This window comes from Panulirus ornatus, chromosome 8 (genome assembly GCF_036320965.1).
Source record: "Panulirus ornatus isolate Po-2019 chromosome 8, ASM3632096v1, whole genome shotgun sequence".
Classification (NCBI taxonomy): domain Eukaryota; kingdom Metazoa; phylum Arthropoda; class Malacostraca; order Decapoda; family Palinuridae; genus Panulirus; species Panulirus ornatus.
This window is the reverse complement of record NC_092231.1, coordinates 16,383,113-16,398,276: the sequence shown is the minus strand read 5'-3', so window position 1 is coordinate 16,398,276 and position 15,164 is coordinate 16,383,113. Positions and strand designations below refer to the sequence as shown.

The following is a 15,164-nucleotide window of genomic DNA, read 5'->3' as shown; positions in this document are numbered from 1 at the left end:
AGTAGTATAGTAGTGGTAGTAGTGGTAGTAGTAGTAGTAGTAGTAGTAGTAGTAGTAGTAGTAGTAGTTACAACTGGAGTACGACCACAGCTCGAACACTGCCCCAGCTACAGCATGACACCACACGGCACACCACTCTAGCTGGGGTGCGACCCAACCCTGGTCTTGCCATCCACACTGGGGCACCATTCCATGTGAAGCACCGACCTAATCCAGCCACTACAGAGGCCGGAGCATCATAGTTTCTGGCACATCATCCCTGCTGGACAACCAGGTCAGGTGGAGCATCATACTAACCTGCCTCATTCAGTGTATCATACAAGGAGAAAGGCCGACCGTGATTTGAGCACAACCATCATTCTGGATGAGGCATTATGCCACCTGAAGCAGCTAGCCAGCGAAGACAGAGAAATTATTCAGCGTGAAGCACCACCAACCCAGCTGGATCACCAACCCTCCCAGGAGCAATTGGTATCACATCAAAAGGGGCCAATCAAACCGAACCTGTGTTGAGATTGTAATCCGTTACACCGGAACTTTTCCACGTGAATAATACGTTAATATGCTTACCGAGACTGATGCTCCTCAGAAGAGGTTAGTGTTGAGGGTGAGGAAGCATTGATCCCCACTTCCTCCATGACCACCACTTGCTTCCAAGCCATAGTTCAACCGTTCCAATTCAGGCAAGGAATTAGTCTCGGACTTCGAAAAAAAAAACTCGCTTTCCTCCGACTTCCTATCAGCATTTCTCACTGCCCGTAGGCTAAGCGTTCCTTCCTTCATGAGAAGTGCGATAACCTCTCCTCGTCGTCCACCAATAGGTCTTTCTGGTCTTTAGCTAAGGGGCATCCATAACACCTTCTGTCGCTCTACCTTTCCCTCACTTTTCCGCTCTGACAGTACTATAAATGACTGTCTCGTAGACAAAGCAACTCTCTCTGGTTCTCGTCTCTCCTTTAACTCTACCTTGGATAAATATAACATTCTTTTACCCTCTGATATTCCTCTTGCTAATCCAATGCCCCTCCTTGTAATCCCTTTTCGAACTGTCTGGAAAGCGCTTCTTTCTGGACCTGATGGCATCCATTCCCGCGAACTGAAAGAGTGCTTCCAAGACTACACCTGTTTGCTCACCTGCTCCGTTTGAAAAGAGCAGAACTTTCCCTTCTTGGAAGTATACGTTGATACATCCTTAAGAAGGCCGACCTTTCTAAGCCCTCTAGCTATCGTCCTGTTGCCTTGACATCTACTATCTCCACAGTCTTTGAATCCCTCTAACTCCCATATCCTCAGACATCGTGAATCAAACAGTATAGCATCCGAGATGCAAGATCCACTGGTGATACTGTGTCCTATCTTACTAACGTTTGCTCATTATCCCTGGCAGACTTGGAGGACTCCAGCGTGGTTGCCCTTGATATATGCAAAGCTTCTGAAAGGGTGTGACATCAGGCTCTCGTTTCTAAGCTCCCCTTCTTTGGCTTCCCACTCCACTTTGTCTCCTCTCTGGCCGATATCTATGTCCGTGGTTGCTGATGGATCAGCCTCCCCCCCTCTCTCCAGTAACAACGGCGTCCCTTATGGTTCTGTCCTGTCTCTCTCATTTTTTTTTTCGCCTTTTAATCAACGATTTCTTTCCTTTTACCCAGTCCATGGCCATCTCTTTACCGAAATTTCGCCAAACTTCCCTTTCTCCTTTGAAGGATCCGTAATTCCATCGTTTGGCTCAGTGAATTTGATATTACTGTAAAATCTTGGACTTACCCGCAAAACGGAAATAGCCAAGTCTGCCTCCAAGAAAGTGTGTGTCCTGTTTAGATGTTGAAATTTCCTTTCTTCCTTGTATGGAGTCCTACGCTCACACTTGAGGTGGTTCTAGCTCTACATCCTTACTTGACAGAGTTGAGTCGAAAGCGGTCTGACAGAATAACTCTCACAGCCTAACTTCAAAAACTGACCCCCTTGCCCTACGTCTCAAAATGTTAGTTTGCTTTCCCTCTTTTATAGATATTACTTTAGTGCTGCTTGTGTGCCTATACCATTCTTTTTTAGCTAGACAATGCAATACTAGGCAATCTGCTGCGTTACGCGATTACTGTGTGGCCATCAGCAACTGAAGCGTGGGCCGTTTTGATAACTGCTTCTTTCCCTATAGTTCAGAGCTGCAATACTCTCCACCCTAGCACTTTTTAAAAGACAGGTTTTTTTTTTTTACTTTCTCCAGAATTCGTTCAATACCTTTCCTTGTCACTTCTTTTTCCTTTTCCTTAACCTCTTGATATTCCTTTCCCTGACTGGAACCTTCGACATGAAAATAGAAATAAAAGGAGAATCAGGCGTCAGAAAACCTATCACACAGCTGGGCGTTTACCTCTTAGCCCAAAGTTATTTAGCGAAGGCATGATGGTCGAGGGAGCTCTGACCACGCCAGGAAACAGAATGAACAATGTATCCCATCGTACGATTCCTTGTTTACACATCATCCATCGAGCCAGACAGAACACACCACTACACTCGCTGACAGCAAACACTGTCTGGAGTGATGACGAGACGAGGTCATCCATCTGGATGATATGGGGTACGTCTGAACATAAAACTTAAATAAGGGACCGAACTGAACATACTGTCAGATATACACCACATATCACGCCACAATGACCACCTGGTCCGTGACGGCATTAAGTCACACGTGTCACAGAACGCTCTCAAATCTGTCCTGTTGTGTGATGTGACGCCACAGTGAACTTTTCCACGGTGACCACACACACACACACACACTCCAGCACGATCCAGCTTCCACATCACAAGTCTGCCAAAGTACAAGACATCCCCCGACCCTCACCACGTTTTTTTTTTTTTGTGTGTATGTAAATTACTTCCCGCTTCATCTGTGAAATTCATGGCCAAAACTTTGTACGGGAGAATGTTGATGATCACCTTACCCAAGGGATGCTAAAAGGTAAAAGTATCGGCAGTGTAAAGATTCACCTGACCCACGACGACAACTACATCATGGATCCTCCTTCATTAACTGTACGTGATGCTGGCGTGTCATCATCCGTGTGACATACGACAGTCAATCAGACAGGCAGACAGACAGACACCAGTCCCCACTGGAGAGGCCGTCTTCTCGAGGACAGGAGCACACACCAGACGTGGCAGAGGGGCACGGATCCAGCCAGTGACTGGTCGACACCAAGGGGATTCTCCAGACTCAGACAGTGATTGGTAGACGCCGGGGGGAACACTCGAGACGCTGCCAGTAACGGGTCGACGCCAGGAGGACAGTCTACACCAGCCAGTAACTGATCGAATCCAGGGGAACACTCTAGACTCAGACAATGACTGGTCGACGCCACGGGAAGACTAGACGCAGCCAGTGAATGGTCGACACTAGGACACTGGACTCAGCCAATGACTGGTCGACGCCAGAGGGACACTGTGGACTCAGCCAGAAACTGGTCAACACCATGGCATACTCTTAAGAGTCTAGACAGCCAATGACTGGTTGACAATGATGGTACACTCTACTAGACTCAGCCAGTAAGTGATCGATACCAGGGAGACACACTAGACTCAGCCAATGACCAGTCGACGCCAAGGAGACACACGCGACATGGCAATAGTAACTAAATGCTCGACACCAGGGGGGGGGGGTACACTTGACTCAGCCAACAACGACTGGTCGACGCCAGAGAGAGCCACTAGACGTAGCCAGTGCCTGGTCAACAGTGGGGCGATGCGCCTGACCCAACCATCGACTGCTCGACGCCAACAAGATGCTCCCGATTTAGTTGGTGACTAAATGATAAGTAAATTAGATTGCTAAATGCCTTAATTATAGGAGATACGATCACACTGCCCGTCACACACCCAGGAGTGAGCGCAGAAGTAGAATCTGAGTGACAGTTCAAGACCTCAAGTTAACGGTGACCACTTTGTATATATATATATATATATATATATATATATATATATATATATATATATATATATATATATATATATATATATTCTGGCTTCTAGCATATACACATGGACGAAGAACAGAACCCGGGTCCTTTAATTCAACTTGATAGCATTCTTTCCTCCGTGCCACAAAAACCCCAGAATCGCCCACACATTCCCTCCGACAGACTTCCAAAATACGTCACGAAATCTGTGACTCAACTTTTTCAAGTTAACGAGGTGAAAAAAAAAAACCTTCCGTAGTGGGGGATATCACTCGCCCTCAGCCCGTCCGTAACTGCTCGTAGCCACACCCGTAGGGAGGCTGTGGGGTGGTTCGGGTGTTTGGCAGGTGGTTAAGATCATTAAGAAGTAGGCGACCTGAACGCTAGGCCGGTTAGGTATATGCATCTTGCAAGACAATAGGTGGTTGAGGGCGGGTGACGGGGGTGGTTAAAGGTGGTTAGATTTCGAGGGTCGTGTTCGTGGAGGCAGTGGAGCACTATCTAGCCCGCCCAGCTCCTCCTAGGGAGTCATCTGACCCGCTGATTGGTCTTGTTAACAGAAGTGAACCGTGTCATTGTCGGCCCCCAACCAATCCAGGCCAACCGTTTCCCCTCCTCCCTCTCCTCCTTTGACGCCCCGTCACCACTCCCCTACTCTCCCCATCACCCCAGGGCTTCTTCCCCCCTCCCTCTATCACCACTCCTCCGCCTTACGTATGACCACATCACCTCCACCCAAGGCTCTCTCCATCACCTCCCACCTCCCCCTTGATGACAGTCTACACCACCACCATCAAGCGTCATTCAGTGCCATACCGTACCTCTGATCTACCTGCCCTCACCACCATCACCACCCAGTCGTCCCATCTTCACTCACATCCCCCTCTCTTTAATCACCCTCCCTCCTCCTTCATCCCGCCCTCTTCCCGTTCCCCATCTTCTAGAATGATGTAAGCAACACCCAGTTTGTGTCTCACCCGACTCACGGCCCTTCACGACCCCTCTTCAAAAAAAAAAAAAACATGTTCCTTCATCTGAGTACTTCAAGTGTCCACGTACGACAGATGGTTAGTATCTCCAGATAACCAAAGTGTTCAAACATAAAACGTAACTCCGGTTAACCAAGGTTATGTCCCTCAGTCATCCAAGCGCTGTATCTAGACCCCAGAGCTGAGGTGTTCTTACCTTTTCCTCAGCATTGTCCTCAGGGTAAGGCGCAAGCTTATCGTGGTTCTGCTCAGCTTTCCCACTGTATTAATTTTCCTTCCTTCCTTCCCGCAAGGGAGTGAGACACCTTGTCCCTCTGTAAAAGTTGTCCGCCTGTTTTCTCAGCCACGGTCTCAGGGAGCAACAGCCACAGGGAACATCCCTCACTTCTTCCTGACCCATCCCTCAGCTGTACACGAGTAATTCGTCAGCTGTTTAATGAACTTTCCCACAGTTGTTCGTCAAGCGTCCATGAACCAGCTGAACTGCCCAACAGCCACCTATTGCCTGTTTTCTAAATATCCACCAAAATCCCCCGGTCAGCTGTCCAGCCAACTTCACGCATCCATCAACCCATTTTTTTTTATTTCATATCGACCGTACTATTTACTCTGGGTCTTTCACCACCTACTGGGATCACAGTCTTCCTATCACCTTTACCGATGACATGTTATCGTTTCCACTTGCCTTCTTTTATTTACCTTTACCAGTGTCGTCCCTACCTAACCGCTGGCAGGGTGGAGGGAGGTGTACCATGACCCGGCTGACGGAGGTACCATGACCCACACATAGACAGCATTTCCTCCTATCGTCATTACCAACCCATGACCTCCATCTGTCGGATGTGGTGGTGGTGGTCAGGGTTGGGCTGGAGGGGAGTGTGTTCGCTGAGGTAAATAATAGTCGAGAGAAGCAGTCGTCGGGGGAGTAGATGGCAAGCTGGCGGATAACAACGATGCAAACTCTACACATACCAATGACTCTGACAACACAGTACCATCAAGGAACATCCTTGGCTCCTACTGGAGCCTCAGAACACCCAGGCAACCCTCTGGCATTGATCGATGTAGAGGGTGAACAATGTTTTGGCTTAGCTATGTTACTTTACCTTCTCCTTTTACCAGCACGAAGCAACAATACATGCACAGCTGTAGTCTGCCGGGGGGGATACAAATAAGGCACCAAAAAACGCCTCTCCAGAATACACTTGTCCACACCTACACCCGCGCCACACATCTGTGTATAACCCTTAACTCTTGTCTTCCTTGTCAAACCTTACCTTATCTTCCTTGTTAAACTTTACATTCTTCTGTCCACCAATTTCCCTTTTTCTCTGACCACGCCATCACGAAAAACGTCTAGTGTCAACTGGGAATGGGAGACATCTGAAGTAGGAATGGTGGTCGTCATCAAAGGAATGTCAGACGTCTTCTTGGGAATGACAGACGTCTTAAGAGATGTGGACGTCTGAGGAATGATAGGGTCCATTCTGGACGCACGGCGGAGTGAGTGACGAACACTTCATTGTGGACTTTGTGGCTAACGGACTGGGAACGTTGTGCTATAACAGTGAGAGTTGTTACTGTACAGTGAGGAGGAGAGTTGCTCCTCCTGCTCCTGGACAGGAAGAACAGCTCCCCTACAAGGACAGGTAATTCAACAGACCTCAGTGAGCAGACACATACCATGGTAACTGCACAGACCGAGACACATATACCATGGTTATCTACAATGTGAGACATGTACCACTGTGAACCTTACGGTACCAAACATAACAAAAGACAAACATAACTTCAGCTTGTCATCTATAATAGGAACATAGCTTAAGGTTCTTCTACTTAAAGAGGAAAGAAAAATATAAAACATCAAAACCGTAATCCAAATTGATTTCTCAGCATCGAGCGTTTGAGGGAAAGTGTAATCGAATATAAAAATGAACTGGAAAGTTGACGAACTCGACTCCATTTCACATTACCCTCTGGAAAGCCACATTCGAACTGAACCTCTCATTGAAGACTTAAAAAAAAAAGTACATTAGAATTCAAGACGACTGTAGTATCGAAGTTTGTTTACTAACTCGTTCCTGGCCTGGGCACGCGTGTACTCATAAAGATCCTACTTGTCTTAAGGGGAAAAAAAAGTATCCGGGCGCTTTTCCGTCAGTGGTGTTCTACGGAGGGTATGAAGCGACCCCATTATGTCTGCTGGTAATCAGCACTCTGTAAATGGTAGGAGGAAGGAGCAAGTGTTTACTTTACTAGCTTCCAGACTTGAGAGAGGGCAGGGTTGTTACTTCAGCCCTACCAGGAGGTACGTGAACCAAGGAATACGGAAACTGGATCTCTGAGAAACGATTACACTCGTCCGGGACAATATCTGACGTCACACACACACACACACACACACATAGACACACACACACACACACACACACACACACACAAACACAACGATAAGAAACACACTGAAAGAGGGCCCGATGATAAAGAAATCATTTGCTGCTGCTGATAAGAACCTCAAACGGCCATTTCAAAATGAGTGAGAAACAGGAGGAACATATATCATTTCACACACACGCATCACGCAGCCTCCTTAACCAATGAGAGGTTACTTCCGAACCATGACGATACATTCTGACCGAACTAACACGTACATGAAGGTCTTGTTTACACAATTTTCCAGACTAGAAAGCCCCTAAAGCCTTGGAGTCCCAATATATATATATATATATGTTTCCCTTACATTATGTATACTAGACAGACAGCGACCAGCCTAGCTATATCGACCAGCTTCACAGTGCCCTTCACATATAAGAACTGAGTAATAACAGGACTGAAAGACGGGAGCTCCTTATGTTTACAAAGTTCCGTATAATAACAGTGGTGTATGTCGAATGTTCCAGCCACTGGAAAGACATCGATTTGCTCAGCCGACCGACGAGGCCGTCTGAAGTACGCGAATTCGGTTTCAATCCGATGCTTGTCGTCGTGTCGACAGACGCCAGTGGAAGCTCGACACGAAGCCCTCGCTGTGGAAGCTACCGACTCGACCGTAACGCGCTCAGTGTCGACAGTGCGTCGACAAGACGCGAGTAGATCGTCGACACACACACATACACACAGAGCGCTCACTGTTGTCTTAGAATCGACAAATGGGAGTATATCGACGAGGGAGAGGGGAGGAGGGTGGACGTTCAATACGGCCCTACTAAGTCGACGGAACGCAAGGCGATCATCGTCAGCACAGCCCTCCTTCGGTGTGGCTTCCTGTCGGAGGATGACGACGAAACGTCAACCGGGAGGGAATTCCAAGATGCAGGTGAGGTGGTCATGTCGTGTCCCTGTGTGCTTATCTACGCAAGACTTTAATGAGGCAACGTTAAATGTATGTTGCACACTCCACTGACGATCTCTAGAATCTGTGGATGGTCTCTAAGACGGCGGTTTTTAGAGTCAGATGATAGTCTCATAGAGTCAGACGATGGTCTCTAGGGTCACGTGATGGTTCCTAGAATCACGCGATGGTATCTAGTCAGACTATGGTCTCTAAGAGTCAAACGATGGTCTCTAGCTTCAGACGACGGTCTCTAGATTCAGACGATGGTCTCTAGTCTCAGACTATGGTTTCTAGAATCACGCGATGGTATCTAGTCAGACGATGGTCTCTAGAGCCACGCGATGGTTTGGTTTGGAACGCGGCGAATCTCAAACATTCCAGGTGGTAGTTCTAGAGCCCGTCCATGGCCTCTAGATAACGACAACGGTCTCTAGATCACAACAACAGCGGCTACAGGATGCGACAGGAGGATCCAGAACTGAGTAGTGACGTGAGAATCAATACAACTGATATTATTATCATCACTATTATTCTGGCTTATCTAAAAACTGGTTGGAAAATAGCAATATGGTGACCTGCAGCGGGTCGGCCGCTACATACTGGGTCACACAGACTCGTATGTCGACAACTGGGTGATGACGTGATGACCATTTGATGTACGAAGATAACTGTAATGATGAATAAGATCATGGAATGTGGGATGACACTGTACAAGATAAAGAGGGGCGACATCACCCAAATACTCTCAAATGTATCCACAGGAAGTGTTCATAAGGACGAAGCTCCTTATTATCCACTAGGATGAGCAGAGCACTCGATGTGATGTTATCCATATAACGTACTGACCCAATGCAAAGTACTGTAAACAGCTATACTTTCAACTTATAATGACCGATCATGAATGTAACCACTGGGTCATTACTCTCGTATGGTGGCTTTATATTTCGGGGTTTACCAGGCGTCTGGTGACCCACTGATATACCGTATGAGTTACAACTCGACACTAGTAACTTTTTTTTTTTCTTAAGTGTTATGCGTTACTGTGTGACATGACCCCGAAGGATCACGTCGGTGACAGATGTACCGTAACAGTGGAGTGTACTTATACATGTGTAAGTGTACTTCATCTCCCGAGACACACTTTACAATGACCTTGATCTAAGATATGTAGGGGAGGCACTCACCTGTGGCCGCTCACTCACCTTGAGACGATGGTACACAGAGCATCATATCCCGTGAGGGGCATCTCCTGCACGTACACGAGGACACTGCCTCACGTGGACACTGCCTCGTGTGGGCACTGCCTCGTGCGGACACTGCCTCGCGTGGACAGTGCCACACGTGGACACTGCCTCGCGTAGACAGTGCCACACGTGGACACTGCTTCGTGTGGACACTGCCACACGTGGACACTACCACACGTGGACACTGCCACACGTGGACAGTGCCACACGTGGACAGTGCCTCACGTGGACACTGCCTCGTGTGGACATTAGAACGAGATGACGACGATGATGACTGGTGATGAGCACCATCGGCGATGACCAGGTGAGTGTGTGCGGCTGGGGTTGAGTGCCTCCCCCGTCAGAATATACCAGGAGAGCGGTACTCACATGTGTCGTGTGTGAAGAGGATGGACTTGGCCTCAGCCACGGAGCAGAGGGGCTCGTCCTGCTCCAGGAGTTTGGTCAGGAGCAGGTCACATATGCCCTCTAAGGACGTCTCCACCACGTCCAGCACCAGCGTCGCCTGTGCCAGGAAGTGCGCTATGTCCATTGAGGCGCGCACCTCCGATCCGAAGTCCTTCATGGGTACTTTCTGTAAGGAGCAAGCGAGGAGCTGAGTGACGGCCTCCCGCAGGGGATTGAGGCTAAGCTCACATAACTGGTCGTGAGGGGTCGAGGGTAGGAGAGGGGCTGTCGAGGACGAGGTCGTCATTGAGGAGGTCGTAACGACAGAGGACGACGTGACCGTAGTCGTCGAGGTAGTCTGGGCAGAGGCGCAACTGTTGGGGAGGGAAGGGACAGCTGCCCCCATATGGGTCATCTCAACCTGTACAGAGGGCCCCCTGCGGGGCTGTACGGCGACCGTGGCCGGCATCTCGTTGCTGCCGTGGCGGCTGCCGGGGGCAGAGGCGGTGCTCTGCCACGAACCGTACAGCGTGGCGTACGGCAGCGTCAGGGAGCACCGCCGTGTTGCCGTAGTCGTCGTCGCCGCCTCGTTAGTCAAAGGTTTCTTTTTAATGGCATGTGGGATCATCGGGATGATTTGCGACATCCCCGAGATGTCGGTGTGGCAGGAGCTGCGCCGCTTGCGACGAGCATCCTGCGGCAGGTGGGGCACCGAAGTGGACGGGATCGAGTGTGAGCGGGAGTTGTTGCTACCTGAGGACCTCTCCAGCTCCTCCGGCTCCTCCCTGACCGTGTGCCAATCGTCCGGCAGTTCGCTAAGACCACCGGTCCGGTCATCCCGCCCACGGAAGAGCCCCAGCACCGCCGCCAGCGAGTGCTGACGGATCAGTCGGTGCGGGGGCGGCGCCCGTGGGCTACTACGAGCGAAACCGGAGCCACTCTTCGCCCCTCCGGCGGCACCCAAGAACTTGGTCATGGCACCGCCGGTGGCAGCTGTGGTGGTGCTACTGCTGACCGTGACACTCACGGGGGTGTTGGAGACCTGGGGGACCATGGCCGAGGCTTGGCAGGTTCTTGTCTCGATGATTTTGTCAGTGTCAGCGCCCTTGGATGAAGCCCTAGGGTCTGCGGTCAACGGAGGGCTCTGTTGGATCGAGGCCTTCGTCTGAGGTCCCGGCACCGGGGACCTTCGCCCACTGCTAGTGGCCGGGGACCTCCGCCCACTACCGGTGGCCGGTGACCTCCGCCCACTGCTGGAGGCTGGAGACCGTCGCCCACTGTTGGGGGCTGGGGACCTCCGCCCACTGTTGGGAGCTGGGGATCTTCGCCCGCTGTTGGGGGCTGGGGACCTCCGCCCGCTGCTGGGGGTGGGGCTGGCGGGCGGCGGGGGCAGCTTGGGGGACACACATGTGGTGGGTGGACTCCTCTTTGGAAGTGGTGACGCCATAGGTGGGTCGGTGCCCCTGGGGGGTGGCCCCATGGGCTGAGTGGAGGAGGAGGAGGAGGAGGAGGTAGGAGGAGGGGGCAGGTTAGGGCCGCCGGCATCCTGGGCGGGCACCGTCCTGGTGGAGTCTGGGGCGGCACGGGCGGCACTGTTAGTGTCGGGCGGCCTGCAGGGGGTGGAGGGTGCGGGGGCGGGCATGGTGTCTGGCGGTGTGGGAGGCACGACACTCTCCATAAGGACGCCACACGTCAGCATCACTGGCACACTCTGGCTGGCCACGCCGTCCTCATGAGCCGTCCGCGCGCCACAACATCCTCCCCGCGCAGCACTCTCCAACACACTGACCTGCAACCCTCTCCCAACACCCGCGCACACGACCCTCGCTTGCGCACGCCCGTGAGTCTCACGCACTCTTGCACGCACTCCCGCAACCCATTCAACCATTCCTCAATCAAGACTCTCATTACCACACCGCAACAACTTGGCCTGGCTTGTGATCGTCCAGCTTCCGACCAACAACCACACTGGGAAATGTAGACCTTCGCGCCTATGCCATTGACGAGCCCAGCAGCGCACATTCCATGCCCCCTCCCTCCCCCGCTCCCGGTCCTCCATCAAACAGCTCTTGCCACCTCAACAAAACGTTTCGTCCGTGAAGCTGCATCGTCCGTGAGGCTATGTCGTCCGTGAGGCTATGCCGTCCGTGAAGCCGTGTCGTTCGTGAGGGTGTGTTGTCTCTGGGGATCTTTTCTATGGGAATGTGTAGTTCGTGTGGTTGTCTTCTATGGTGCTGTGTCGTTCATGAGGTTTGTGTCGTCACTGGGGGTCGCGCCTTCCGTGGAGGGTTGAGTCGTTCGTGAGGCTGTGCCGTCCATGTGGTCGAGTCGTCGTCTATGGGGTTGTCCCGTCTGTGGGCAGTACCGTCCGTGAGACTGTATCGTCATTGAGGTAGTTGTATCGTTTCTGAGGTTGTATAGTCCGTGAGGTTGTGTCGTTCGTTAGGCTGTGTCGTCTATGAATCGTCTAGCAGCCTTCTACAACCCACTGCGCATCTCCATGACAAACAGGACCGTCAACAGTGTTTACGTGTGGGGGGCCACCGAGCAGATGTGAATAGGTTCATGACACAGTTCTGTGGGTACCACCACTAGCACACACAACCACAGCCTGACGCATGTCTCCGTCATCTTCTCGCACACAAGCACTCACAACATACTCTCGAACACGAGTAATCAGAACATACTCTCGCTCACACAGTATACTCTCGCTCATAAGTAATCACAACACACACTCGCACACCAGTAGTCACAACCTACTCTCGAACGCGAGTAATCACAACATACTTTCGCACACAAGTAATCACAAAATACACTCGCACACAAGTATTCACAACATATTCTCGCACATAATCGGTCACAACATACCCATGAGAATGAGTAGTCTCAACATAACTCTCACACACAATTAGCCTCATCACACTCTCGCATGCAAGTTCTCACAACATACTCTGGCATACAAGTATTACCAGCATACTCTCGCACATAAATACTCAAAGCATACAGTAGACGTAATTCACAACCTCATCTATTACTCTCAACAATACTCTGATAATTTGTTGATATCAGAGCAAAGATTATATAAAACCCAGTGACCTGTCCCTCTGCAGCGGCATCCACAACATGACGTCTGGTCCACAACATTAGGAATGACCACAACTTGTAAGCTGTTCAATACACAAATGTCTTTTAGGATGGCACAGACGATGCCCATCGCTGAGGCAGGTCAACAGTCGTTAGCACAAGGTCAGGGGCCCATTTGCCGTAAAGGGGTGGCAACAGGTCAGGGGTTAGCCTCAGGTCAAGGGGCAAATTCAGGTCATGTCATGGGTCCATATCCACAAGATGTAATAACAATCTCCTCGCGTTGCTATAACTGTTGACACACACACACACACACACACACACACACACACACACACACACATGCACACACACACACACACACACACACACACACACACACACCAACAATTCTACCAATTCGACAACCACAACCATCCAGCAACAACCACAATAACCAGTACCACAGATACTCACCCTGGACCTTTAACCTCAGATGTCACACAACTACAACCACCTCTGAACACTAAGGGTCATCACTCGGCTGCTTAGCACTGGAGATTATTCTCTTGTGCACATGACCTTTAACCTTTGACCCAGCTCATGTTTTAATCTCAACTCTCATACGTGGCCTCTCAGGATGACTTCTCATCCACCTTGCCCTCAAGTTTAACTAAGTTATCCGTTAGGTTTCTGGGCTTGACCAATTCATCCACGTGGCCACCGGAATGGACCAACTCATCCACTTTCCCTTCCGGGTTTGACCTACTCATCCATTTGGCTTCCGGGCCTGACCTACTCATCCACTTGGCATCCGGGCTTGACCAACTCATCCACTTGGCTTCCGGGCTTGACCCATTCATCCACTTGGCTTCCGGGCTTGACCAACTCATCCACTTGGCTTCCGGGCTTGACCCACTCATCCACTTGGCCTCCGGGCTTGACCCAATCATCCTCTTGGCGTCCGGGCTTGACCAACTCATCCACTTGGCTTCCGAGCTTGACCCATTCATCCACTTGGCGTCCGGGCTTGACCAACTCATCCACTTGCCTTCCGGGCTTGACCCACTCATCCACTTGGCCTCCGGGCTTGACCCAATCATCTTCTTGGCGTCCGGGCTTGACCCACTCATCCACTTGGCCTCCGGGCTTGACCCACTCATCCACTTGGCCTCCGGGCTTGACCAACTCATCCACTTGGCCTCCAGGCTTAACCAATTTATCTATCCGGCCTTTCTACTTGACTCCTCATACACTTGGCCGTTGGACTTGTCACTTCATCCACCCGACCCCAGGGCGTGACCACTCATCCAAAAGATCTTCAGATCTGACCTCTCACCTGGGTGACGTCGAGACCTCATCCGTCATCCAGGTGACCTCTTCATCTGACCTGTCATTCAGGTGGCCTCTGCATCCGATCTGTCATCCAGGTGACCTCTGACGTGTCATCCGGTTGACCTTTGTAGTCTGACCTGTCATCTAGGTGACCTTTACATCTGACGTCATGTCAAATGATTTCTATTTTATCCAGTGATCTCTCGGGATGACGTCTGAGGGCTTGACCTCTCGTTCATCTGACCTTTTCCCCGTGACCTCGTCTCATTTGTCGACTTCATCCACTCCTGTCGTAGTCCCTGAGGGCGCGGAGGTAGGCGTGGAGGGAATGGGGAGGCGTGGGAGAGGGGATAGAGGGGCCAGGAGGGAGATGGGACAGAACAACAGGAGAGTGGGAGGAGGAGGAAGGGGGGAAGGAGGTTGTGAGACACGTTATAACCTAAGATAATGAGACATGGGTTATGACAACATATCAATGTTACATGACTACAAGTGGTGGAGGTCCACTGGTGAAGCTGCAGTGGACAAGAAGACCCCACTCTTAGGTCACAAGTAGACAGATAAGGTTCTACTCGGGCAAGAATGCCCTACTCTAAGGTCATATATGTATATATATACATAGATAAGAGTGAAAGAAATACAAGCAACACAGAGGGCTTCCTTAATGATACCACATGATAAAACATCAAATAAGAAAAAAATGATACAATTCAACATCCACAAAATGAAATCTTTTGGAAATGGTTTATATTACTAAATATGTAAATCCAGGAACCCCCCTTTTTACGGGGGCTCCTGCAGCTTCAAGGTTGCGCTACAATCAGTATCAGGGAAATGATGGGTCTCCTTTGGAGTGATA

The 15,164-nt window shown here is 50.4% G+C and overlaps 1 protein-coding gene across 1 annotated transcript in view; it reads right to left on the bottom strand.

The window, feature by feature from the left end:
- LOC139749848 (solute carrier family 4 member 11-like) overlaps window positions 1-15,164 on the bottom strand; it is an 898,465-nt gene that overhangs the window by 438,947 nt on the left and 444,354 nt on the right. Inside the window, exon 3 of the mRNA XM_071664173.1 lies at window positions 9,890-10,094. Within this exon, the coding sequence (XP_071520274.1) occupies window positions 9,890-10,094 (205 nt within the window). The remainder of the gene's footprint in view (window positions 1-9,889; window positions 10,095-15,164) is intronic.